This window comes from Pithys albifrons, chromosome 2 (genome assembly GCF_047495875.1).
Source record: "Pithys albifrons albifrons isolate INPA30051 chromosome 2, PitAlb_v1, whole genome shotgun sequence".
Classification (NCBI taxonomy): Eukaryota; Metazoa; Chordata; class Aves; order Passeriformes; family Thamnophilidae; genus Pithys; species Pithys albifrons.
In genome coordinates this window covers 51,803,113-51,830,125 of record NC_092459.1, presented here as the reverse complement: position 1 = coordinate 51,830,125, position 27,013 = coordinate 51,803,113, and the positions used below count along the sequence as shown (strand labels likewise).

The following is a 27,013-nucleotide window of genomic DNA, read 5'->3' as shown; positions in this document are numbered from 1 at the left end:
GGAAGTCAAAATTCAAGCCTCTGTTCTTTTTCACTAAACTGTTTTGGGACAGTCTTATTTGTCCTTTTAATTTTATGGAGAAAAGATTTGGAGACCCTTGTTTCATTTCATCAGTCCAGAATGATGATTTCAGACTTTGTCTGAAACCAAATGCTTGCTTTCTGTCTGATGTAAATTATTTCTTATGCTTTTTTCAGGGAACTACCTTTCTTAGAATGGTGTGGCCTAGTCATTTTTACTACATGTCTGTAGGTAGAAAAAAAGGAATTTTTCACCTATTTGCACTATGATGCTGATCAGTCTGATCACCATCTGACCTTTAGAAAAGGATAAATTCAATAAGCCCCTTGGCCTTGGTCAGAAAGAATGGACAAACCCAGATAAGGGAAGTAGGCCACAGTCAGCTCCAATGAGACAAAAGTAGCAAAGCATCAATTTTGTCCTTTCTGGTTAAGAATAGAGAACAGTCCTTGCCCCATAGTAAGCTGAAGGTTTCAAGTTTTATAGGTCCCATAATTAAATCTATAAAACATATTTTGTGGACTAAACTTTCTAAATAAAAACAGGTGAATTTTGTACAAATCTCTCAAGAACTCATTTTTTACTATATCTTCCCATATACAGTTTTAGTCTCTCATAAGATCTAGCGAATTCATTTTCTCTTATGGTTAAATCTCATATTTTCAATAAGTTGTAGCTTCTGACTGTCATTTTATTGGTGTGACTACTTCTTTTACAGCTCCTGGAAAAGGGAAAGAGTTGAAATCTCCAGCTGCTACAAAAGATAAAGGTAACCTGGTAGGACAAATTTGTATATAACCCTAGGATCTATGTGCATCAATAATAAAAAGTCTTGGCATGCATGGACTTTTTTTTTTTTAAGTATAGTTTGGTTAGGAATTTATGAGCATAATACTATTCCAGTAAATTTACTTTGAAACTTAATTCACATTACTTGGATTAGAAGTGCAAAGAGAGACCTGGTAACATCCATATAAAAACTGAAAAGTCCAGACTCAGAATTTAGGAACACTTGTAAGACTTATTACAATCTGCAAAGTGAAATAAGTTCTGAGTGATCTTTGTTCTTTCATCAAACTAAAGGAAAGTTGTGGCTTCCCTTTGTGAACATACTAAAACTGATGAAAATCAGTTTTGTGCTACATATTTGCTTGGTATCTTGTGTCAGTTAGAAACCACCAATCATTATCCCAGTGGTATTAGATGTTACCCTCTTATCACTCTAACTTGAAGATTAATAAATTATTTTTACAGGACACACTAAAGAAAAGGAAGGAAAGAATCCTGCACCTTTAAAAGAAAAAGGTAAGACTACACAGTAGAATATAAAACTTGCTAAAACCCAGAAAGATTAGAATTAAGATACTAATTTTAAAATAATCATTGCCAATCTTTCCCATTATAAATCTTATCCAATCAAAATTTAATTGGTTAAAATATTATATAGGATTTATAGCATGAAAAAGGGGGAGGGAAGGGGGGCAGAGACCGAATATGATGAGCCAATTAACATTCAGAGGTCTCAAAATTAATTAAATAACTATCACAAACCCACTCTGGGTAATAATTAAGAACCTTCCCTAGAACTTCCTTGTCTGAACAATACCAAGTCTTTAGTAGGAGCCCATTAAAAAACCCCTCAGTTCAATCCTTGCATAAATCTGTGGACATTATAGGAATAAGGTAAAGTTTATGAACATGCAAGAGGCAAAAGTGCTTTCTGGACTCTGTGAAAGCTATAGTTAAAATAAAAATCCAGAGCTCCATCCAGTCAACCATCTTCAACACGAGAGATGACCTAAATCTTTTTGTGTTCCTTATTTTTTGTCAAACATTTCCCATGTCTTGGTTTTTATAATTTGGTCAGAGTAGATGGTTAATTCAGCTGAATTTCCTTTGGTCAATTGTTTTGCTGGGTGCTTTTCACTTATCTTATTTCTTCCCTCCTTCCTACAAACAGCTTTATTTGAACGAAGCGATATATGGATAAGTCTCAATTGACATGTTATTCAGGTTCTTCAGAGTAAAAAGGTCTACATTATACAGACATATGGATATTTATTCTAAGTTATAGTTTATAACTATTTCAAGTCTATAGATACATAGATATACTATATAATATACAGTCTACTGTCTATATAAATAGTTTATAAGTGTTATATCTTATTTATACTCAATACCTATTCTAAGTTATAGTCATTCTATGCTATTTCAAAGAACTGAGTGAAAAGTTTAGTTCGAGTGGTATTGAAAGATGAAAAAAACATCTAAAACAAAGGAGAAATAATCTTGTTGCTAGACATATTTTCAAAATCCTACAAGCTGTTCATTTACTCCCTTCTTTATTCACAAATTAAAATTAAATTATAGCAATCTGCAAATCCTGTGGTCCATATATTGTTTATCTATGTTTATTCTACTCCTAATGTACACATGGCCTATTTACATGAGCCTAGTTATCTGAACCAGAACTGCATATCCAATGTCTCTGGGGTCTTGTGGTCCTCTCCATGGGCTGTCTAAAATCTGTGGCTCCCTGGTGGCACTGTGCTGGAAAATTAGAAGAGACACTTCAGTGACAGCTCTGCCTCATCTTTCCCTGCATGGAACAACTATGGTAAACTTGCTGCTGCTTTCAAAGGATTATGGGGAGAGGGGGAGCAGAGAAAAATAAAGAGAGAGAAGACCCAAAACTCTTTTCTCCTTGGCAAGAGTTTCCTTAGATCCAATGAAAAGTATTTTGCCAACCCTGAACAAGCTCCTGTACTGTGTCCTTTGTTGAGTGCTCCCAGAGCGCTGCTTTTTGTTTCCTGGCCTCATGTTTAATATACCAGCAACTTCAATTATTAAGTTATTTGCAGGTCCTTCTAACATGACGAAGTTACGTATTCTTGACCCAGACTTCAGAAATGGGCAGGCAGGAATTTCTTTTAAATATCCAGTGCAGACCAAATTAGATCAGATTTCCTACATTTTGGGAAAACAAAAAAGTATCTGTAAAAATTCTAACGTTAATCAAAGTGTTACCAACCAGAGCTTCATGCCCATTTCTTTACTCCATTTAACAGTCATCTATGCCAAATGCATTACTGCTGAGAGCAAGATCTTGTCCTACTACCAATGCTGAACACAGCTGTAAATGCACCACAGGCTCCTGGGGGATCCTGCAGTAGCACTGATGTCCAGCCCAGCTGAGCCTGTCCCTCAGATCCTGAGACCACTTGCTGATGCACCATTGCAGTTTCCTGTAATAGACATCTAACTTGCACTGTTCTGTGACTGTGTCAAAAAATGAGGGTGCTGATTAGTAAGCTGTATAGCTTTGTTCAAAACATATTGGCATCAAAGACTCTATAAGGAGAACGTTGGAAGCTGTCTTGGAGAAATCCTTAGAAACCATGGCGCCTTTTTAAACTGTGTGTTTCCTTATTGCATTATGGATTACTCTGCTACATAAACATCTATTTAGCACTACAAATCCCCACTTTCAGTCCACATAGTAGTAGTTCATAAATTAATCAAAGCCTTGTTTTCATGCTGCTCTTTCCCCTCTGCTTCACCTCCTCAAGTCTCATCAGTGGTGCTCTGTAAAGGTTATTGACCAGGTCACAGGTCTTTTCATTCTGCAATTTGGTGTCTTACAACCTCTTTCTTAAAGTGGATATTTTTGGCAAATACAAATATATTGAAAGACACAGGAAAGTAAAAATTTTTAAGACTGCGTATACTTCCTCATGATTTATCTTGGTAGTTTGTTACTATTCAGGTAAACCAAACAAAGGAATACTTCTAGATGAAGTGTTTAAACGCTTGTGGTGATTAATGTTTGTTTGGCACCTTATGCACTAAGAAATGTATCATCCTACTTCATTCTCTTTGAAGGATGGACTAAGTTTAAATGAACAGGCATGATGTCCAGACCCAAAACCTTAACTTAAAGCAGGCTATTTTTCATAAACTGAAGCATAGTGATTTTATTTAAAAGAGAAAGAGGAAAAATAAATCTCTGAATCTGGTGTTATTGCTGGGATACTCTATAGATCACAACCTCACAGTTTTACTTTATCTATTTTATGAGGTTAATAAAGTGTCTTCAATCTTGAAGTCTAATTTTTTTGGCAGTAATTAAGAAGAACACTGGAATAATATATTTTCCATTGCCTTGTGATAAAGGACATCTCAAGACTCCGTCTGAATTTATAACTAGCTTTTCATCTTTTTCCTGTAGTAACGAAGAATAAAGAAGCCCATTTTTACTAACAAATGTAGAAACTAATTTTCTGTTGACATAAGCATATTCAAAAAAATTTGAGGCCAATGAAACTCTAAGGTATAATTTGGAGGTGTTTTTTGAGTAGGCTCTAACAGTGGCACTAAAATCTCATATCATATATAACTCCTCAGCTGTGTTTTTTTTCTAGGAGCACTATGCTATTAAACTGACAACCCCTGTGCTGTACAGATAATATAAATTCACTCTTACCCTGTGTTCCATGATTTGTTTTCCAAACAAATGTTCTTTTTCTTCTTCATCTTTGCTGTTGCAGTGTTCTGGGATATCTTTGCATGTTTTCTTACATCCACTGTGTGGATAATAAGCCTGTTTACTTTTATGTACAGATTGGTAGGGGAAATAAGTCTATCTTTCTTTCTTGCCACATACATAATAGCACATTGCCATTAAAGAAAAAAAATATTGCTTCATCTTTCTATGCCATCTTCCCAACCTGATCCAGCTTCACACCTGGAGTATAGAATGTGGGAGGAAAGCCGTAATACAAATTCAGGCTTTAAACCAGTTTTGTGTTTTTTCTTTTCTGGAACCAGCAGGAAAGTGGTCACCTGAGAGCAAAAATTTAGAGGGTTTTCAGTGAGTCTCTGTTTAAATCTCTCCCTAGAAGGAAAGAAAAACTGCTAATCTCAGTAGCCCTGGCTCAGAGGGTGAAGTTGGTGCACCATGGAAAATGTCTTACAGTAGGAGCTGCATCCAAAAGTAAGAATCAGAAGTGCTGAACCTGTTTTAGAAGTTACACATTGTAGGAAATTTCAGGTTGATCTGCTACTTGGATGGCAATAAAACCCATCATGGGCATATGCTGTCAAACCCAGAAGGCCAAAGGTTTTGGCTGTGGATGCAGCAATAGCTGCTGATCGTTGAGATCACAATTTTACCCAGAATAAAATGTTCAAGTTAGGTAGCTGTTGTCTCAAGATTCTTATATAGTCAATGTAGAGGCTACATCAAAAGGTTTCTAGTCTTCACATTGGAATTTTTCTCCCAGTCCCCTGAAGAAGAGTCCACTGCTGCTGTGAAGAGCAGACTCCTAATTTGAGAACTTCGGTGCATAGTGTGGTTACTCCAAATTCATCCATCCTGGAAATGAACAACTCACACTTAAAACCAGATGGATAAGTGGGATTGCTTCCTGGTACCATGGCAGCCAGGAGGATGTTCAGAGTTAAAATTATTTTGTAAAGGATCTTCCTTTAGCTTTATCTGCTTCACTGAAGGTTTGGTTTACTTTCATTTGGAATAAATGGCATATTTTCTTTCTATATGCTTTAGTGCTATATCCTGTCAATTAGGTCTATCAGCACCCTGCGAGCTGTGATGTTCTCTTATTCAAACCACACGTATTTATAAGCCTATGAAAATACTTCCTCATTTGGAAAAAACAATTTTTCTCTTAATTTCACTGATACATGCACAAGAGGTCAAGAGACTATTGCTTGAAAAAAATAATAATGGGTGGTCCCGTGGTGTAAAGGAGAGCACTCTGAACTCCAAATCCCAAGGACCTGAGTTCGAGTCTCAGTGGGGACCGCCCCCTGGCAGTTCAATGCCTCCCTGCCATCTGATCCCATCAGATCTTGGATGCTCAGCTGGGTCAGCCCTGGTTAGTACCGGGTGCTGTAGACAGTCTTGAGGACTTCACTGTCACTGTCCAAGCTCGCTTGGCCATGGCAAATGGACCTTAGGACTTAAATGGTGGGGCCAGTTCTGTGCACGCTGTGGCTCACCTAAAAAATCCACTGTGCAGGCTGGAAGGGCACACCCACATGGGTAGAGCCCTTCCCAAATCTTCGTTCGTGAAGTCTGGCCATACAAATGTAACTTAATGTATGCATTTCCTGTGTTTGCTGGCCCACTGAGTACATGTTCCCTGAAGGACTGAGGAAAAAAAAACAAAAAACTCTTTACACAAAAAAAGAGAGCAGAGTAGCCCTTTACGTCTTCATGAAGTTTTGGATAAAGCCCTAAGAATTTCTAATCCTATGTCTTTTCTTGTATTTTTCCCTTCTCCTTTCCAATTTCTCCCTCCTGTGAGGTCTCTACAGGCAGTGATCTATAGCAATTTCTACTCTTGCCTTTGCTACTGACATTATTGCACCTTAAAAATATAAGATAATTGCTAGAGAGGATTTGAAAAGAGGTCAAGGTTGCATCCATTTATGTTCACAGTTTTAGTCTAATTTTTAAATATTTCTTGTGTTTGTTTTCTTTTAAATGTAGAAGGGCAGTCCTGTCTTCTAAGTCTCAAAAACATAATTATCTCTCTACAGATTCTCTGAAAGGAAAAAATCCCAAGAATCCAGAGGGTTCAAGGGAAAAAGGTAAGTAAAGAAACTGAGAAATCCAGACCTGAATATCAGAACAGCTATTCTGTGCTAGAAACAGGTCTAGCGTAGGAATATGTGTGTGTGGAAAAGCAAACCCATCCTGGTTCATGTTTAAATTATTTTATTCACTATATTCTTTTTAACGATATTTGTGCTGTACAGATCACAGTAGACTCCCTAGAAACTACCCAGGCTTATTTTAAATGCAGATACTTGAATTTGCCTCTTGGGAGAAACACTGAAATTTATTTTTATTCCACCTTTGGATGCTATTCTGTCAAAAATGAGTTGTGTAAATCCCATAGTGAAACATTCCCCAGGGAGCTATACTATATCTGGTTCATGTGGCTACAGCTCAAGAATGTGGGTGACTGAGAATGAAAACAGCTGAGGCTACTGACAGATCCAGGTATTTGAGGGTGACTGATATGTCTAGAATTTTTTCTTAATTTGTTGTCAACATGGACACATATGTCTCTAATCGTTTCAGTTGCAGGAGGCTGGCCTGCTAGCTGAGCACACAGAGGTCATGGATTTCTTGATAACATCCATTTGGAGAAAACCTTATTTGTTGCAATGTGATGTGTATTGAATACTCTTTTTGGCGAGTACTGAAACAGGTTAAAACCTGAAAAGAGACAGCAAAGGCTGTCAGAACTGTGCCCAGCTCGTGAGCTGTAACAGCACATCTGAGGTCCAAAGTCTTACAAGGTCCCATTTTTTTGGAAGCCAGAGATATTTGATGCCATCCAGACTATGGCTGCTGAATAGATATACAGCAAAGTGATGCACTTCTGAGAGGAATGTATTACTTCTCCTGAAAACTCTGGAGAATGAAGTCAGGTTAACACTTGGGTCTCAGAATTCTCCTCTTTGCCTCTGCTATCAGTTCATGTGTCTCATCTGGGCACCTCAGGAAGATAATAGTTTTCCTTTATCTGTGCTTAGCTAACCTTTGATGCTTTTCCTTTTTTTTTGTTTTTTCATTTTTTTATTTTTGTCCTTGGATTCTGCCTTGTCAGCCGCTAGAAAGAGAGAACTAGAATATCATTTTTTTTCCTCACCTCCTTTAATATATTTTTCATATGCTACAGAAAAAAATAAAGATACAATTAAGTTTTTGGACTATTCATTGTTACATAGAATATATGAATGTACATTTGAAAGATGAGTACTGCTTTTCTTTTATACTCAGTGTGCCTGTGATTTTAAAAGGCTATATATATGCAGGAAGTGAAAGCCTGTTCACAGGCAATACCCATATGGCCTCTTTGATATTAAAAGAATAATGGGGTACTGAATGAGTAGCTGGTCCTTTTGTCACTTCTGAATAAAGAAAACTCCCACTTACCTTTATCAGCAGCCTTTGGCTTACAAGACCAGTATTCCTAATATTCCCATTGTATCAATGGGGATTAATTTTTTATTTGGGTTCAGCAAGGAAAAATCCATTGATGCCCACTGCTCTATAGAATTTCTCACTTCTTTGTAAGTTATTATTCTTCATTGCCTGGTTGAGAGAGGGCTCAACAGCTTCCTCAAAATGTGGAGAAACTAATGACATATTGAAGGCATATTATTTTGCATATCCAAGACTAAAAAGATGAATGAATGACCTTGGGTTTTTTTGTCCTGTTCTTTATTTCCATGCTGTTAAATCCATTTAATTATCACATCTCTTTTGCTCTCTACATATCAAATTGTTTGACTTGCTTTCTTTTCAAGTGACATATTATTTCTCTAACCTGACTTTTGATAAATGTTAAATGTTTCTTTCTAGACTCTGGTAAAAGAAAAGATGTGAAACCTCCAGCAGCCTTAAAGGAAAAGGGTAATGTCTTATCATTATGTGGTTGACAAATAACCCCTTGTCTGCTGATATCTCAGTGCAGTTGTGATATATTTTGAAGTACAGAATGTTGGTGAAAAGAAACTAAACCTAGCTTCTTCTAATTTAATACATCTGATAAATTGAAAGGAGCAGTTTCCAATACAATTCAGAAATAATAAAGTCATAACCCTTCTTATTGTGGTATTCTTTAACTGCTGTCTGACCTGCACAGCCAATATTACAGTGAGAATGCTAGTCTTTTCTGAGTGAATTAGTAACAGAGCTGTTGCTGAATTCATAGGTCAGGCTGAAATGATAGGCTGCACAGGAATGAGTACATAGTTTGACCTGCAGGAAATTTACCAGCAAATTTAGGGGAATTATTTTTGGTTTGCCTCCAAATCTTAAGTAGAGCCTTTTAATGAAGTACATAGAAATTCTAATTCTTAACATATCTCTTTTGCATATTCAGTTGATGTGGTGTTTGTACCCTTTGTATAGTACCAATGAACAGAGTGTTTACTTATATTACTCTCTCTTTACAGTTTTTGTATTTGATTTCTTTTTCAGACTCTTCGAAACTAAAAGAAATTAAGGCTTCAAGTAATACTAAGGAAAAAGGTAACAATCCCAAGTTAAACTGAGCCTTAGCATAAGGCTGAGTTGAGAAAACAAATCTATTGTGCAAGTATTCAGAAATGAAATCCTAGTTTCTTTGCTTAGCCATCCCTAAATATCCTTGAATGGCATCCTTTGCTGCTGAACATTCTTTTTACCTGGCTGACAAATGACAGATATATATGTGGTTATACAAGCAAGTTGTAGCAGTGGTATTTTATAGACTACAAAGTTAAAAGGACTTATTTTATTTTTTCTTGATTTTTTCTCTTTTTTTTTTTCAAATTTGGGAATTCAAATTGCATTTTACTTCTTTTACATAACACAGTATTTGATTGTACTTTTTTCTCTCTTACATTGAAATATCAGCACTAACCAATAAATGAAAATCAATTACAGTTTATAGTAATTAAAAATACTAGGCTTTTCTAGGTAATGATAACTCTGTAATTATAATTAAGCCAACTACCTTCAGGTTTATCATACCAACTAAATTCAAACAAAACTAATTTGACTCTACTTGCATATTGATTAAATGCCACTTGTTCATTATAAAACAGTTTCTCAGGTTAAATGTGTAAATAATCTAACATAGATAAAAATATGCGATAACGTGTTGGCTAATAACAGTCATTCGAGTTATGGGAATATAGTAGTCAATCTTAAAATCTTCCAATCAGTTTTGAAAACTACTTCAGATAATTTAATAATACTACTTCCTATCTTTAGATTTTCCCTAAGGATTACTAGAAATAATGAAGCAATGTTTTCTCTGACATAAGTTATGAAAGATAACACTTGCAAGTTTTTAAGTGCAGCTATTTCACATAGTGTGTACCTGAATAGCAGAAATCAGCTATTACTTTGCACAGTTGTATTATTCTGAAGCAAAGTAAAGGCTTAAGTGCTACAAAACAAGTCCTATCAAGAGCAGCCCTGTTGAGAGGGACTTGGGGGCACTGGTAAATTAGAGGCTGGGCATGAGTGGGCAATGAGCACTTGTAGCCCAGAAAGCCGTGCAGATCGAGGCAGATGATTCTCTCCATCTACTCCACTTTCATAAGACCCCACCTGGAGTTCTGCATCCAGCTCTGGGATCCCCAGCATAGAAAGGTTATCAACCATTGGAGAAAGTCCAGAGGATGGTCCGATATGATTAGAGGGATGAAGCACCTCTCCTAGGAGGAAAGGATGAGAGAATTGGGATTGTTCAGCCTGGAAAAGAGGTGGCTTTAGAGTGACCTAATTGCAACCTTCCAGTAACTGAAGGTAACTTACAAGAGAGATGGAGAGAGACTATTTAAAAGAGCATGTAGTGACAGCACAAGGGGGAATGGCTTCAAAATTTAAGAGAGTAGGTTTAGATGAGATATTAGAAGAAATTCTTTACTAGGAGAGTGGTAAGGCACTTGAACAAGTTGCCCAGAGAAGTTGTGGATGACCCATCCCTGCAAGTGTTTAAGACCAGGTTGGATGGGGCTTTGAGCAACCTGGTCTAATTGAAGGTGTCCCTGCCCAGAGCAGCAGGGCTGGAACTAGATGATCTTTAAGGTCCCTTTCAACCCAAACCATTCTATGATTCTATGATGCTATGTGTTTATGATTCTATGAAAGTGTACTAGGGGTTAAATAGTCTGAAACTCCTTGCAGTACATAAAGTAGATAAACCTGAACTGACAAACACATTAGAAAAATAGGGACACATTATTGAATTCTTCAATTGATTTTACTTTAGTCAACAGGGAGCAATAGCTCTTTCACAGAATGAGTTGTCAAACATTGGAACAGGCCACCCAGTGAAGTGGTGGAGTCACATCCCTGGAAGTATTCAAAAAATGTGTGTATATGGCATTGGAAGACAATGTTTAGTGATGAACATGGTGGTGATGCTAGGGTGACAGACTTGATGATCTTAGAGATCTTTTCCAAGCTTATGGCTCCGTGATTCTGAGTGTGAGTGGCTTTTAGTATATTGATTATTGTTTCAGTAGAACTTTTATTTTAAGCTAGAGGCAAGCAAAGCCTATGGTTTTCCTGCTAGGTACTTGCAACATATCTATGAAACATAGCTAGGTTAATGAAGAGTTAAATATTGATCAGACCCTTAAGTATTTCACTGTTGAACTTACCATTGAGTTTCTTCTCTAATTCTTGTCTTCAGATTTCTACAAATATTTCTGGTTGAAGATTGATTTATTTAAATTTATGTGATATTGAAAGGAAAATACTATTTGTTTCAAAAGATCAAATATTGTAAAGTAATACATGTCTGTACAAGTGTTTTAGCTGCAATGCTAATGAATTAGCTTCAGTGAACTGTCAAACACCCACCCAACTATAAACAAAGCATAAGTATTTAAAAATTACTTCACTAACTCAGTTTGATCAGACAGTGAAACAACTTGTGAATAAAGGCTCCTTTCAAGTTCCAAAACTGAATTACTTCAAGAACATATTTAATTAAACATTGTAGAATTTTATTGACTGAATGTGAAGTGGTTTATGCTCAGTACATTTGAAAAAGAAAGTCAGTACTCAGAATAGACTTTTTCTTGTAGTACAATTAATTATTTCTTCCTATAGTAGCTGATATAATATATGCAAGATTTTTCTTATACTATAGCAATAGAAAGTATGAGCTATGTTCCCAAGCATTCTAGCCAGCCTAACTTCTTTAACCCACAGGTTAAAACACTGTAAGAAACATAGAGGATTTGGTAGTGGTGTGTTATCTTACAGACATAGTTTCCTGCTTGTCAAAATGCAAGAATCAAGATCTGAATGTTCAGCATGGAGTATGCTGAGTTTAACTCCACTGCAGTACGTTACATTAGAGACACTTGTGATTATTCTGAAAAAGAAATGGCTTGGATGAAGTCTGAACTACAATTGATTGGGTTTTATAGTAGCAACAGGATGTTTGGATAAACACTGCCATATTCTAGTGAAGATTAGTAGTGCTGAGTTTGTGCAGCCTTTACCAGCTTCCCAAGTGAGATGAGTACTACTTGCATATGACCTTGTATGTCACCTGTGCATGTACTTGATGCCTTGCACAGCTCACTGAGAACAACTGAAAACTCACAGCTTTGAGAGCATTTCTCTTTGACTCTAGCTGGCTCTACTAGAACTTGAAATATTTGGATTAAATGCTGTCAGACACAAGATCAGGCCAACTGCCTTCTAAGTCTTGTGTATCTTAGGTCTCCACAGTGGCTATTCTGACCAGGACTGCAGATCCTTCAAGGCCCCTGAAGCAAGACTGCAACAGAAAAGTTGAGTGGGAAAGTTGAGCTTGAGTAGAAAGAACTCAGTTTGCACACACATATATATAGTGACGGCACCTTTGTGTCTACAATAGCATTCGGTAATTTTCACGTCATCAAAGTTCATGACACAGCAAATTTTACACAATCTTACTCTGAAGGCACTTCAGCTCACTGGCTGCAGGTTTTTAAAAGTTGTTCCTGTCTTTTCTGTTTTATGTGACAGATCTTCATATGCCATTTCTTACAAGTGCAACATTTCCAAAAGCAAATACAACTCAGTGACACTGAATATTCATGACAAGACATTGACATTTTGTCAGAAGAGTGTAACCCTGACTTGTAAAGTGGCTTCAAGCATTCATGTGGTATCCTGTGCATCACTAAACCTCTCTCTCTTAACAATGATAAGTGACATGTCACATACATCAGGCAGACAGTTTGAGAAAAGCCTCTACGGGGAAAAGTATTCCATAAATTTTGTGGCCATTGCCCTGTAACAATGGAGGTCGCAATGATACTTTTTTTAGCCAACTCTGAGTATATAGGAAGCTTCTTTAGAGGACATCTCAAGTTAAACTAGCCAGCCAAAAACACCTTGAGTAACAGCAGTGTTTTGATTAGCTCTTGCTATTTTAGAGAAGTCTGTCGAGTCCAGTGTAAATTGCATCAATATAAGTGACCACAGTGTAATCTCTTTGTTATGATAAATACATTTTTGAAATGTGAAATTTGAATTGACACAAACTCGGTATAAAATTGTAATAGAAAATCCTGAATAATAGAGAACCAAAATATAAGGTAGATATATTTGGTGTATAAAAATTGCAATATCAGCCTGTTCAAATTGTCCGTGCATTACAGAACCTCATTGCTGAACATTGTCAGTAAGTTATACTTCAAGAAAATACCGAAGCTTTAAAAGTCAGACAGTAAGACAATGACACATCTGTATCCAAGACTGAATCGTAAGCAGGTGGTATAAATTCCCATTGTGAGTCACCACTTCTCTGAAAAATATCTTCAATAGACATTAGAAAATAAGAGGAAAATATAAGAAATAACATACATAATGTGAATGAATTCCATTTTATAGAAGGAAAAAGTTAAAATTTTAATCCCAAAAAGAAGTTTGTATAACGATGAAGCATGTTTTAAAGTGTAAAGTTGTCTATGGCTTGACAATTGATTTTTAATTGCTTTTTCTAAATGCAAATATTCAAGCTGAATTCATAGCATCTGCATATGTATGTAGAAGTATACCTTCAACAGTCAAAACTGGTTTGTAAATGAAAGTACATCTACTGATACTTAGGGTTGTTTCCTGGAGGTAGAGCCTGCTACATCCTGGGACACCCAGAACTCTATAATAGCATTCTGAAAGGTCTTCTGAATCATGGAATCATAGACTCACAGACTCATTTAGGTTGTAAAAGACCTCCAAGGTCATCGAGTCCAACCTTTAACTGATCACTACCTTGCCAACTAGACCATAGCACTAAGTGCCACGTCCAGTCATTTCTTGAATACTTTCAGGTATGGTGAGTCTTGCTGGACAGTCCATTCCAATGTTTAACAACCCTTCCAATGAAGAAATTTCTTCTGAGGTCGAACTTGACTCTCCCTTAGTGGAGCTTGAGGCCATGTCCTCTAGTCCTGTCACTGGCTGCCTGGGAGAAGAGACTGAACTCCACCTGGCAACAACCTTCTTTCAGGTAGTTGTAGAGAGCAATAAAATCTCCTCTGAGCCTCCTTTTCTCCAGGCTAAACAACCCCAGCTCCCTCAGTCACACCTTATATGACTTACTCTCTAGACCCTTCACTAGCTTTGTTACTCATCTGTGGACACGCTCCAGAGTTCAATGTCTTTCTTGAAGTGAGGAGCCCAGAAATGCATCTCTCTAATTAATTTTCATATCTTTAAGCAATAAATCAAAATTCTTGTTTCATAATATTATTATTTCACATATTATTTGAGATCAGAAACCAAGATTCTCTCTGATTTGGACAATTTGCTTCTCAACAGCTGACAGAATTAGGCTTGCTCTGTTTTATTGCCATTTTATTATAGACTTAGATAGTTTAGATTAGAAGGGATCACCTAGTTCCACCCTCCCTGACATGGGCAGGGACGCTTTCCACTAGACCAAGTTACTCAAAGCCCCATCCAATACAGCTGTGAACAATTCCAGGGATGGGTCATCCATAACTTCTCTGGGAAATCTGTTCCAGTGCCTTACCACCCTCACAGTAAAGAATTTATTTCTAATATCTAATCTAAATCTAATGTCTTTGAAGCCTTTCCCATTTGTCTTGTCACTACATGCTCTTGTAAATTGTCTGTTTTGTAGGCTTCCTTCAGGTACTGGAAGGCTGCTATAAGGTCTCCCCACAACCTTCTCTTCACTAATCTAAAAATCCTGACTCTCTCAGCCTGTCTTCATAGGAGAGGTGCTTCAGGCCTCTGATCATCTTCATGGCCACATCTGGATTGACTGAAACTATTCATGTCCTTCTTATATTGGAGCCCCCAAAGCTGAACACAGTATTCCAGGGAGGGTCTCACCAGAGGAGAATAGAGGGACAGAATCACTTCCCTTGTCTTGCTAGCCACTCTGCTTTTGATTCAGCCCAGGCCATGGTTAGCTGGATATATGGCTCCAATTACATTGCTTTCTGCACAGATCCAGTAAAAAACTGTCTTTCTCCAAAAATGCTTTATACTTTGGGCACTCTCTCTGAACAGTAACAGTGGCAGAGAGAGATCTGCACACTCTGGATTCAGACAGGGTTGGGAGAAGGTTTCTGGCAGTAGTCTTTGTTTGTCATTTCTCAAGAGGCTGAATAGGCTCCACACACAGTTAGAGAACTTGCTCAGGAATATTAACACACTTACCGCCTCTACCAAGTGAATTTACAGAGGGTATTCCCCAATTAAATGTTCCTATTGGAACAACAAACCATGCAGCAAAAGGCACAGACCAGGTTGAAGTAAGAACAATTTACTGGAAACAACAATGAAATAAGAAAATTAACAATAACAGCAACAGTATGAATGACAGAGTATACAAGAAAAAAAAACCTGAACCATTTGCATGCAGATGCTTACCACAGAAACTCCTGACAATAACCAACCTCTTCCTCCACCACCTACCTGAACCAGAAGCCACCCCTTCCTCCATCCCCAGAAAATTATGCGAGGTGGTATTAAATAACCCCTGGGTCCTAACCATGCTCCTTTCTGGCTGCTACAAAAATAACCCTGTCCTGGTTGCCCTATAGTAATCCATGTAGTGTTAATACTGATAATTCAAAGCAGAGTTTGCCCACTTTCCTTTTAGACAATGTGCATGTGTATTCTCATTAAGACATTGCTGGTAATAGAGAGAAAAACACTGCAAACCTTTGGAGGGTTATCTAGTGAATTAATTTTTTCTTAGTAGGTCTGGCAGGTATGTCTTACAAATGAAGGCAAAAGGGATAGTCAGGTCATACAGAGTTCAACCGTAGCATCATTCTTGTTCCTTAATGATAAAATGTTGAATATAATTGAATAAGAGGTTATTTCCCAAAACCTTTTCATTAAAGCCTGGACCAGAGGAGAAAAAGAGCAGGAAAGGATTTTCCTACTACTGAATAGAATCATTCTAAATAACTGATGTTTCAGCCAATTTAAAGGCTAAATTCTCCTCTCTGTTGTCACTCTACTGGTTCTTTTAACTATAATTTCTTAACATGATTAAGATTTCTTTTGACATGGATAAGAGAAATTCTGAACTCAAAAACACTGAGGGAGATAAAATATCTGTTAAGAAGACCTGAGAGAGAAATGTCAGTTTATATGGTTCTTAAATATTTTAAAACAGTACATTTTTCTCAAGCTATGAACAGATGGACAATTTATGGTGAGATGGGCAAAGACAGCATCAACTTAGTGAATGCCAGATGCTTTACTGTAGCTGTCTACATTAGGTAGTTTTCACTTCAGCATGACAGCATGCATATGAACAGTTATCACACAGTACCTGACACATGGGATGAGTCTGCATATGATTTTGTTTTACCATAACTTACATTTTTATAACCAAAATAAATGTAAGAACTTAGGCAAAATTTCTCTCACCTTCAGACAAATCAGTGTCAGGGTAAATACACTTAAATTACTCCACAGTTATTAAGAAATTTAAAAAATAGTCAGAAATTTGGTGAAATCAAAATTAAATTCAGAATAAACCAGCTACCTGGAAAATCACAGAGGTCCTGCCTACATGGTATCTATAAAAGGAAACTATGTCCTAGTAATAAGTTTTTTCAACATATTAATGAAGTAATAAGCATAGTATTTATGGAATTGTTTAAACTGGCCTTTGGAAAGTTTCAGTATAGGAATTATTGCAGAAACCAAATACCTGCTGTGTAAGACCTAGTATTGAAGGAAATAAATATCTTATTAGGAAGCAAAGAGCTATTGGTTCATTTTCATCTTGCAGATTGTTTACAGAATAATTGCTTATGATCCCATGTCTGGGCTTATGTTTTGTTAACCAACAGGAAAAGATAGAAGTAGTAATATAGTGAAGTTTTCAGATTGCAAAATTAGTTAAAGAATGCAGGAACAGAAGGAGCTGTGATGAATTGAATTTACAAGACAGCATGATGGCAAAGAAAATTTATTGTCAATAAATACAATGTAATATATAGGGGAGGGAAAATATTAAAGAATAATTTATCTCTAAATTAACTATGTAAATTCAGGAAAGGACCTAAGTAGTACTGCAGGCAAGTCAGTGAAGAACTTTCTTCAATAAGTAAATGCTTTAGGAAAAATGCATATAATGTTTTAAAGCCATTTCATAAATCAAAATGCATCTTGTCTGAAGTGTTGTGTACAAAACCTTTATATGGTAATATGGCACTGGAGTGGGTTAGTAAAAACAATAAAAGTCCATAAGAAGGGAAATAGGAAAGATTCAAGATTCCCTTTGAGATTAATTAGTATGATTATGATAAGATTGAAAATCACAAATCTAAGTCAAGGACTCTTTAGAAATAAAACAGAGAAACTGAATATCTTTATGAAAATGTAGTTTTTGCAGCCCAAATTTTCATAAATAATTATTGTAAATTTAGGAAGAAAGTTAAGTTTTCTATGTCAGGATGGAAAGCTATGGCTTCTTATAAGAAAATAAAGGGAGGATTTGCGAAAGAAATCACTTCTGTGACAGTATTCAGACTAAACATCTGTTCTTAGCTGCTGCTGGGTCATAAAGCAACATGGAATGGAGTATTGATGAGCAGCAAACAGTGTTATCAAGATTTTAATTGCTTTCATGATACCTTCACAATTTCAGAAATGTTTGTATTTGCTCAACAGCTCAGAAAACAGTCCTTCAAAACTATCACTATATATGGGATTGAAGGACTGATGATGATCTATATTCAAGTTTCTGATACAAGTGAAAAATAACAAAACCATTCTAAACCCGATTTTTTTTTTCCTTCATGAAGATATTTACTTACATTACTGCAGTTTTGTGACCTTTTCATCACTGGAAATTTACCTCTATTTTCCCACACTACATAAAAATGTTTGAACAAGGTCTTCCATGATTTGCAATGATTTTCTTACTCATTCCCAAAATCTAAAATATGATAATACACCCTTCTTGTTTCTGGGATAGTTTTCAATCTGGATTTATGGTCCCTGAAAATGGCATGTGTATTCCTCATAAATGTATTCTGCTTTGATTCATATCTATATTAACTGGAAATTTAAGACTGGATTTGGATAGATCTAGGGAAGACAGACTGATTTAAGGCTGCTAATATAGTCCTCTTTGAATAGCTTTGTGTGTACAAATTCCTAATAAGGACTAGGTGACAACTCTCATCAATACAATGCAAAACAAACTGACTTAAGAATTTGTTCTTTCTCCAAAAAAATCAAGGTAAAAGAGTACACAGTCAAGAACATCTTTCACGTCAGAGCATCAGATTTCCTAGTTCCTCATTCTAGTTTATTTCATGTCCAGCTACAATATATTACTCAGCAGGTAATCTGGCTTTTTATCAGCTGTAAACCAAATTCCTTGGGTAATCTATCCATCTTTTCTCTGCACTTCAGAATCAAACACTCTGCTGAACTTCTGAAAGAGCAATGTAAAGAACAGTGTCCATGTTCTTTTTCACTTACTCCTTGTCATTTTGTGTTTGAGCAACAGGATTTATGAGAGCAATGCTATTGGCAACAGTGGTCAGAATGACTTATCTTCTGTCTTTTAAGATTTGTTGAGTACAGTTCATTAGAAAAACTGTGGCCCAAGTGATAATTCTAACAGATGTCATAACAGGATATAATAGCGTAATAGCAGAAACTAGCCAGACATAAGTGCAGTGACGGGCATGGATGGACCTGGCTCTGCCTGTGCTTGCCTCTGGAGCAGAAGCACAATGAGCCACATCCAATAAGCTTGGGAGGACAGAAGTCAGGAGGAACCAGAGGTGCACTGCATGTTTACCTATATGCTCCTCCCAGAGTCTTGGTATTTGGGGTTTCTGTTGATTTGAGAGTCCCTCCAACACACTTTAACTGGCTTTTCAAGCATGTTTTTGAAAGTCTTTGAGGCACCTATAGCAGCTTCTTGGGGTAAAAGCTACTAAATCTGCTGTAATGGCTGATGAAAGGCATAATTCACAGCTTTGATACACACATCGCCTAGAAAAGCAAAGTGATTGCAAAGAGGACCAGATTCTGGAAAACTTATGCTGGTTTTCCACTAATTCTAATCATGAAACCTTTTTACTACTGCTGGGCACATTCTTGAGATGCATAAATTCTCACAGGGGAATAAGTGGCAGAAAACAAAAAAGTCTTTGAAATTGGTATATTTTTTTCCCACAGGCCATTGATAATTAGCATAACAGTAAGTCCAGATTTAATAGTTTGATTTTTTGGTCTGGTTTGTCCAAATGTATTAACAGTTTGAAATAAAATGCTTCCTCATTTTAAGGACACTGAAGAGCCAGAGATCAGAACTCCAACTTTAAATGCATACATTGAAACTACTAGGGAGTGTCTGTTCCTGCCTCTGACCTCATGACACTTATTTCTGTCCTGCACGAGTGCACATTCTCCATTAAAGGGCAGAGTTATGCTTCTGCTTGTTTCATTTCCAGTTCCAGTGTCACATCAGGTCAATTCACACTGGCTGCTGAGCACTTTTCCAGGAAGAGCTCTGAATTTTAAATACTCTGCCTCCTCTAGGCTGTAAATATGAGTCTAAGGCAGGGGTTTATTACAGCCACTTGTAACAGACATGTTTCAAAATAACGTGACAACTGTAACTACATTTGTAGAAGGTTCAAATGTAGGCTAGGGAATGGGTTTTAAATGCACTTAGGTGCAAGCTTGGCTTAGCTCCACCGAGGTTATAGCAGTCATTTGCAAATGCATGTAACTCTCCTGTTATAGACACCTCAGTCCTTTTAGTAAAATTTTGTTATGTTTTCATAATATCCATTGCAGATACATGCAATCTCTTATTGAAATATCAGGCTGAGTTTTATGGGACTTTTATTCTGTCTCCAGAGTATGAACATTGGTCATACAGCACAGTTGCCACTGTGGAACCAATTCCAGGTTGTTTAAACTGGGTTCAAAGTATCAGTTTTCTTACAGTCTCTTTCCCATCTTCCTTCCCTCAAAACTCATACTATGAGATTTGGAGATGGGATTGCTGTAGTTCCCCACATTAGACAGAGGTTTAGAAATATGAACATAACTTCAGGTGTATTTTTCTACTGGTTTTATGCAATTTTTTATGACTACAAGTTTTAATAGCAAAAAAGCACAGATTTCTATTAAACTGATGATGCTTCATAACCTTCCTCAATACTTGCCTTGGCCCTGAGTGCCTTCCCTTTTCAGTCTATCCACTTTCTTCACATATTCACACTGTGACTCTTATCTCCCAGTATCAGTGTCTGGGAGGAAGGATGTCTGTGATTGAAATTACATGTGAGAATATAGAAAGCTGGAATTTGCTCTCATCAATAGAAGAGCTGGGTGTTTGTGAGGAAACACTTCAGTTTCCTGATCTGGTAAATCAATTTATTCCTATATTGCAAAATATATGTATGATTTGCGAGATTTACACAAAAGGTTCTAAATAGGTCTTTGAATTATTTTTACTGATATTACCTGTTATTAACTTCAATCGTGAAAACACAGTATTTTTGTTTCTCTTTCAGCTGCAGTAAAAAAGGAGGGGGAGAAGAAAGGTAAATCAATATTTTCCTTTGACTGACTTTCAGGCTGTGAGAAATGTTTCCTTCGTTCAGTGATACAATTGCGATGACATACACCATTGCGATGATATGCACCACCTCATGTGCTACCATCAGCTGACTTTATCTGCTCCTACTGTGATAACACAGTTGTCATTTCCATTATTGTAGCTCCTTGTTAAAACAGGCCAACACAGCCCAGTATCACACACTTCATCATTCTGACTGGGAGGAAAATGAAAAGCCTTTGTTATCATGTTAGCATTTGTCAAAGAGAACAAAACTTGCAACACATTGTGCATGCTGACCTGGCTGTTTGCAGAAGTTGCTCTTCTAGGCACATTTAATTTTCTCTTTTCAGATATGTATGGAGCATGCATGTAACCTTTGCTGAAGCTGTTCTTTGATATTTTAACAGATTGGTGGAAAAATTGCCCTAAATCAGAACCAAAAATATTACCTTTTATGCTTAAAGATAAATACAGTGTGTTTATCAGACCCTAAATTTCTATTTATAGTGTTGTCTATCATAGTAAGATTTGTGGATTTTAAACTTTTTTTTTGATTGCCATTTTCTGATTTTATTCATAGAGCAAAAATAATTGAATATTAGCACCAAGATGATATTTTTCTTTAAACTATTCAACTTTATTGATTATGCGGTTTATAAATCGCATCTTGCTCACAAAAGTAGGCAATGGGAATATTTCCAGAACATTTCCATAGATTTCATAGGATTATTTGAGATTTCATATTGATTTAGTGAGAAAAAAATTGCTCTTTATTTCTGAAGTTTACTGATGAGAGATGTTTTTTGGGGGGGAGGGTTGGCTTGGTGTCTTTTGCCATTTCAAAAACATTTGGAAATTCTGTGATTCACATAAGTGAAGAATAGAGCCAACTTTTACTGTCTGTACATAAAGACATTTTCAATCCTGCTAATTTATTATTTTTTCTGTTATCCCTGTACACAGCTGTTAACTGAACTGGAAAAAATATGGTCTCAAGTCTTTTATCAGCTCATGAGTGAAATCTTGGCTGTGTTGATGTTAGTGGCAAAAGTCCCATTCACTCCACTGAAGCCAAAATTTCACCTCATGTCTTTATCAGAATAATAAAATTCATGTTGATTATCAGAAGTGACCATGCTTAATAGGTTTCAAGCAGAATCTTTTGTCCAAAGATTCATTTGGGACAACTCAGGCATGAAAGGTAGCACATGAAGCAGGGAAATTGGCAGTTGCATTTACTGTCATTGGCTTTCAGACATTAAAATGCCTGCTGTGTTCAAACATGGACTGTTATGCTCTTAGAGGAAAAAAATTAGTGAGGTATTTGTTAAGGATGCTGCTTCTGTCACCCTTGCCACAGACTATGGGCCCATTCATTTACATAAGAATATCAAGGGAATTTGCTCTTGGTTCATTTTTCACCAGCTAGTATGTTTTTCCTCCTTAGCTATAAACTGTTCAAAAAAAAAATGGTTTTAAAATACATTTTTAGTGAACATTCTTTGAAATTACATCAGTCTTTCCATTTCATTTTCCATTTGATTTCTTAGTTGAAAGGATTTTACCAACAAGTAGATGTAGGACACTTTCAAGTCCCTTGCTCAGGATAGGTTGTATCTCATCCTGCTGGTTAGTACCAACCTAATTCACTGAAACTGAACTGAAGGTCAGCTTCAATCATTCTTCTGATATCATCACTCTGTTTATTTTTGGACTAATCCTCTCTCTGGTTTTCTGAGGTCATAACCAACATTGTCAGCAAGGCAGGTAGTGATTCTAGGGGAAAAAAAAAAGCTAGTCCAATGAAATTTTCCACTTACTGAGGAAAACTGGTTCAGTGATTTTTTTCTCTCTTCAGTAGATATTCCCTAAATCGCATAACTGGAAAGAATCAATAAGGCCTCTTCCAAAAAATGATCGTGTCATGCTTTAGCTTTCTCACCTATCTTCCCCCTCTCTGCAGGCCCCACATGGAAAATATTGCATCTTAGTAGCTAACTGCTAATGTGATCAGGTTTTATTTATTTCTGCTTATTCTGTTATCCCAAGAAATTGCTCCAGGCTGCATGTGTATTCCTCCGACTGGCAATAAAAAAGGGTAATGCTTGCTGGTTTTGCTTAAGGACACAGTGTTTTTTTGTGCAGTTGCAAAAGTAAAAGTAGCCAGGCAAGGCTCTAAATTGACTGGCTCATTATCCAAAATATATTGTGGTAGTAGCAGGCATAGTTCAAATAGCACTTTACATTTCTCATGTGAATCATGCAGCACATAGACACTCTGCTCTACATGAAGCTTTCTCCAATTATTCTGTCTTATTCAAATACACATCCCTCATCTAGAAAAACAAGAATAATGAGCAATACAGAGTGCCAAGCTATCATAAAAAGGGAAGAGAAGAAGATGGAATCATGTGTTCAGTCAATGGTACATTCTGTGCATAGCATAAATCAGACATGAAGGAGTTTGAAAGAGACAGAAAAGAACAAAATTAAGATGGAGAAAGCATATGTATTTCACTAGTTTCTCCAAATATGAGTGGTACTAAAAGGAGCCTTAGGCACATCAAATTTAGGCATTCATTATTTCTTTTTGAAAGGTTAGTTCTCTAAGACTTTGTGACCAAACTCCTAGAAAATAGTCAGCTTTAGCTTCTAGCATCATGTTGTGCCTTCTTTCAATGTGTGTGGGATAGAGGACCTGTCAGAGAAATGTGTAAGTGTTGTCAGTTCCAAAAGGGCAAGAAGTAACAACCCTTTGCATGAGGAAGGCACTTCCTAAATTTCCCAAGAGCAAATCTAGCTGTCAGTACCGAAAATTTTTTTAACTCTTGCTCATAATTCAAAGCCCTGTGAGTAAGGATTCAAGTGAATTAAAATAGATGCAGGTATTGAAGTAATATATACCCATGATCTTCAGGGCATCTCCAGAAAACAATAAGCAGAGCTATAACACTCTGTAGTATTTCAGCACTTTTTCTGATTTAATTGCCCTTTATAAAGGAAAGAAATCTTAATATTTATTTTTGTTTATATAAACCAAAACAGTATTTTTATAATTTAAAAATGTGTCATAATTAAAGAGAGTTCCATCCTTTGTGGGAAATGAAGCCAGATTAAAGAGAACGTCAAGTTTTTATAGATCTGCATAAAGTGGAATTTCTCATGTCAGTTCATAGATCCCACATCCTCTATTTATTTCTGACTAAAGAGGGCATGCATTTTGAATGTCAAGCAAGCAGCCTTCACAAGCTTAGTGATTTCTCTCTCCAGGTCATCATCATGAAATTTTGTGTTGAAGATTCTTTATGTCTGTGGTTCTAGTGAACCCAAACAGGATTTAACCATTGCATAATCTCTGTGGTTTACACATTCACATGTGTACATGTAAGAACACTCTCATTGTTTCAGGTGAATCATGAACCTGAGTTTACAGGCAGTTGGTTTTAAAGTGAAAGAAAGAAAGAAAGAAAGAAAGAAAGAAAGAAAGAAAGAAAGAAAGAAAGAAAGAAAGAAAGAAAGAAAGAAAGAAAGAAAGAAAGAAAGAAAGAAAGAAAGAAAGAAAGAAAGAAAGAAAGAAAGAAAGAAAGAAAGAAAGAAAGAAAGAAAGAAAGAAAGAAAGAAAGAAAGAAAGAAAGAAAGAAAGAAAGAAAGAAAGAACACATTTTTATGACAAGTTTCATCAAAATAAATTGACAGGAGAGTATACAGGATCTCATTTAGACCTTTTTGTCATAAATGCATCATCATCATGGTGTAAAAAAATGCATATCAGCTGAGTGCAGCTAATATCAAACAAAAGGAGAAAATGGGCAAGACCTGTGCATTCAAGCTCCAATCTATATATTTTTATCAATCCAGTGAAGGACAATTTCTTTCATGAAGAACTCCTGGTAATGGTACCATATCCATGGCTTGGAAACTGCTGCTCTTTATACAGTGTGGTATAAACTGGCCAACACACAGCAGCATCCCTTTTCAATATATGTACAAATCAAGAGACTTTCCAAACTGGAAAAAAGAAAAAAAAAGAAAGAAAGAAAGAAAAAGACAGTAGTGCTTTTCAGAACTGCTTAGCTTTCGAGATGACCAGAAAAATTGAAAGTCAGCAATCTTATTCATAAAGCAAATGGCAGCAAGTGATTTCTGCTCAGCTGCGGATGCCACTGGTGCTACTTGAATCACAGCTTCATTATGCAGTTTTCTAACATGTGTCAAAGTACACGAAAGTGGATTACCTTACCCCAGAACCAACTGCTAAGTGTATTACACAGCCCCCTAACAGAATTTTTAGTTCTAACCAGGGGGAAAAAAAAAACACAAAAAAACCCCAAACAAACAAACAAACAAACAGAAGCGCACAAGATAAATACCTTTAAAACCTTTTTCTTTGAAATAGTGTCCAAAATTCTGTATTACATATGAGAAAATAATAAAAACAGCCATACGCTACTATGCTGTTGAAACTACTAGAGTTATTTTGACTAGCTGAAGGTCGGCATCTCTCTCATGAGGTAACAATCGTAGAATTAGCCACAAGATGGAGCCCAAAGGATCTTCCAGATGGTAGTTAATATTGCTTTCCTGCATCAGATCAAGAGCTAAACATGGTTTTGCCAAAGAACACTTTATGGGAATCTTAAATTACAGACTACGTAAATCCACTCCTGACTAAAAATATTTTTTAATTTATCAGATGACTATCCACAAACTAGTGAGCTTTGATTTTCCACACTGAAACAACAAACCCCCAGCATTTTCAAGGAATATTGAAGAGAGAATTTACATGAAATACAGCAATAGAATCCAAAAAGTCTACATCAGTTAGCTGAAATTTCTTTGACCTCTGCTTACCTTGTCACAAGTATATTGAGGATAGAAATAATCTATGTCTATTTTACAGGGTTATGTGAGACTTAATGACCTGTACAAGCTCTGTTAAGTGATGGACAGATCTTGAAGGTCTAGGCTCATGTACTTTCTATGTTGCAGATATTTCAGTTAGGATAAGACATGATGAGAAAACATTCTCCAAATTGACCACTCAATATAAATAGATACCAGACAGAGGAAGGAATGTCTTGAGCTCAAGGCTTTTTACTGAATTGATAAATTTTAAGAACTTTTTTAGATCCTCAGACTAATTTAATCATTAAGAAACTTTAACTCATGCAAACTTAGATGTGTAAAGTTAGTCATCTATGTTGCTACCAAAAACTAGAGCCAGTGACACTACTGTTTCAATTATTATGAAACAGCTGTGATTTCTGAATAAAGAGTGCTCTGTGTAGTTGTTGGCATGCATTGTTGCTATCTTAGGTATAATCATTTATATTGACGTCATATCAGCAACACTCACACCTGTCAATCAGCATAATGTGCTTAAACACCTGGATAGTCATATAACACATGGTTAATTGACTAAAAATTTCCCCATGGGCTCAACTACTACTTTATTGCTCTGTAAAATAATGTCTGTAAATGAACACTCAGAGGTATTCTATTCAGATGCAATCCCAGAATGAATGGTTCTTCCAGTGGTAATATACATTTCCTTTTCTTTTTCTATGCAGACATAATTTTCAGAATTTGCACTTACAAAGGTGTAATTAAAGTAAAACAGTGAACAGCAGCATTTCATGAGGAAAAAAAGGTTGCTCAGGATGTTATTACTCTAGAAGTTAGTCATTAGCCCTCTGTTTTAATCACCATGTTAACTTGGGTAGCACACTACAAAAAGTCTGTATTCACAAAAGCCAAGTATTTTTTATTGTTCACCACTCCAAATATCAACTAATCTTTACTCCAAAATTATTTTTCTAGATTTTCATAGTCATTTTATTCTTGTCTAACTGACAATTATTTCATATCTATTTAATATTATATGTAAATCTATTTCCAGCCATTATTATATTTTCACAAATCAAGTCATAGATAAGAAGTGACTCAGCAAAGTTCAAATTTACAGTATTTGCATGGAATCTGGACACACCACATTCTGCCTGATTTCATTAATTTACTGTTTGTGAGTCAATAATTTGTGTTGCAATAAAGCATGGCCCAAACTGAGCTATGTTTTACCTTAGCTATATCCAAAGGTAAACTGATATTTCTATAAGTCAAAACTTGTTAAGCATACTCTCCCTCATCTGTATGTTCCCATCCCACAATTTCAGGGAAGAGCACATGAAAACGTCAGAAGATGAGGATGATATTGAGAGGAAGCTCTTCAGGTCTCTCGCCACATGTGCCTAAAGATGAAATGCATTAATGCAGCAGATGTACCTCATCTACATTTGACTGAAATTTTATTCTTTCCAGCTCCGTCGATAGAAGATTTTTTCTCCTGGGATTTTAAGACT

General features: G+C 36.3%; 1 protein-coding gene across 1 annotated transcript in view; it reads left to right on the top strand.

The window, feature by feature from the left end:
• The window catches only part of TRDN (triadin), a 221,117-nt gene that overhangs the window by 156,198 nt on the left and 37,906 nt on the right, over positions 1-27,013 (top strand). The window contains exons 24-29 of the mRNA XM_071547897.1: positions 740-790; positions 1,276-1,326; positions 6,586-6,636; positions 8,423-8,473; positions 9,044-9,094; positions 20,608-20,637. Of these exons, the coding sequence (XP_071403998.1) occupies positions 740-790; positions 1,276-1,326; positions 6,586-6,636; positions 8,423-8,473; positions 9,044-9,094; positions 20,608-20,637 (285 nt within the window). The remainder of the gene's footprint in view (positions 1-739; positions 791-1,275; positions 1,327-6,585; positions 6,637-8,422; positions 8,474-9,043; positions 9,095-20,607; positions 20,638-27,013) is intronic.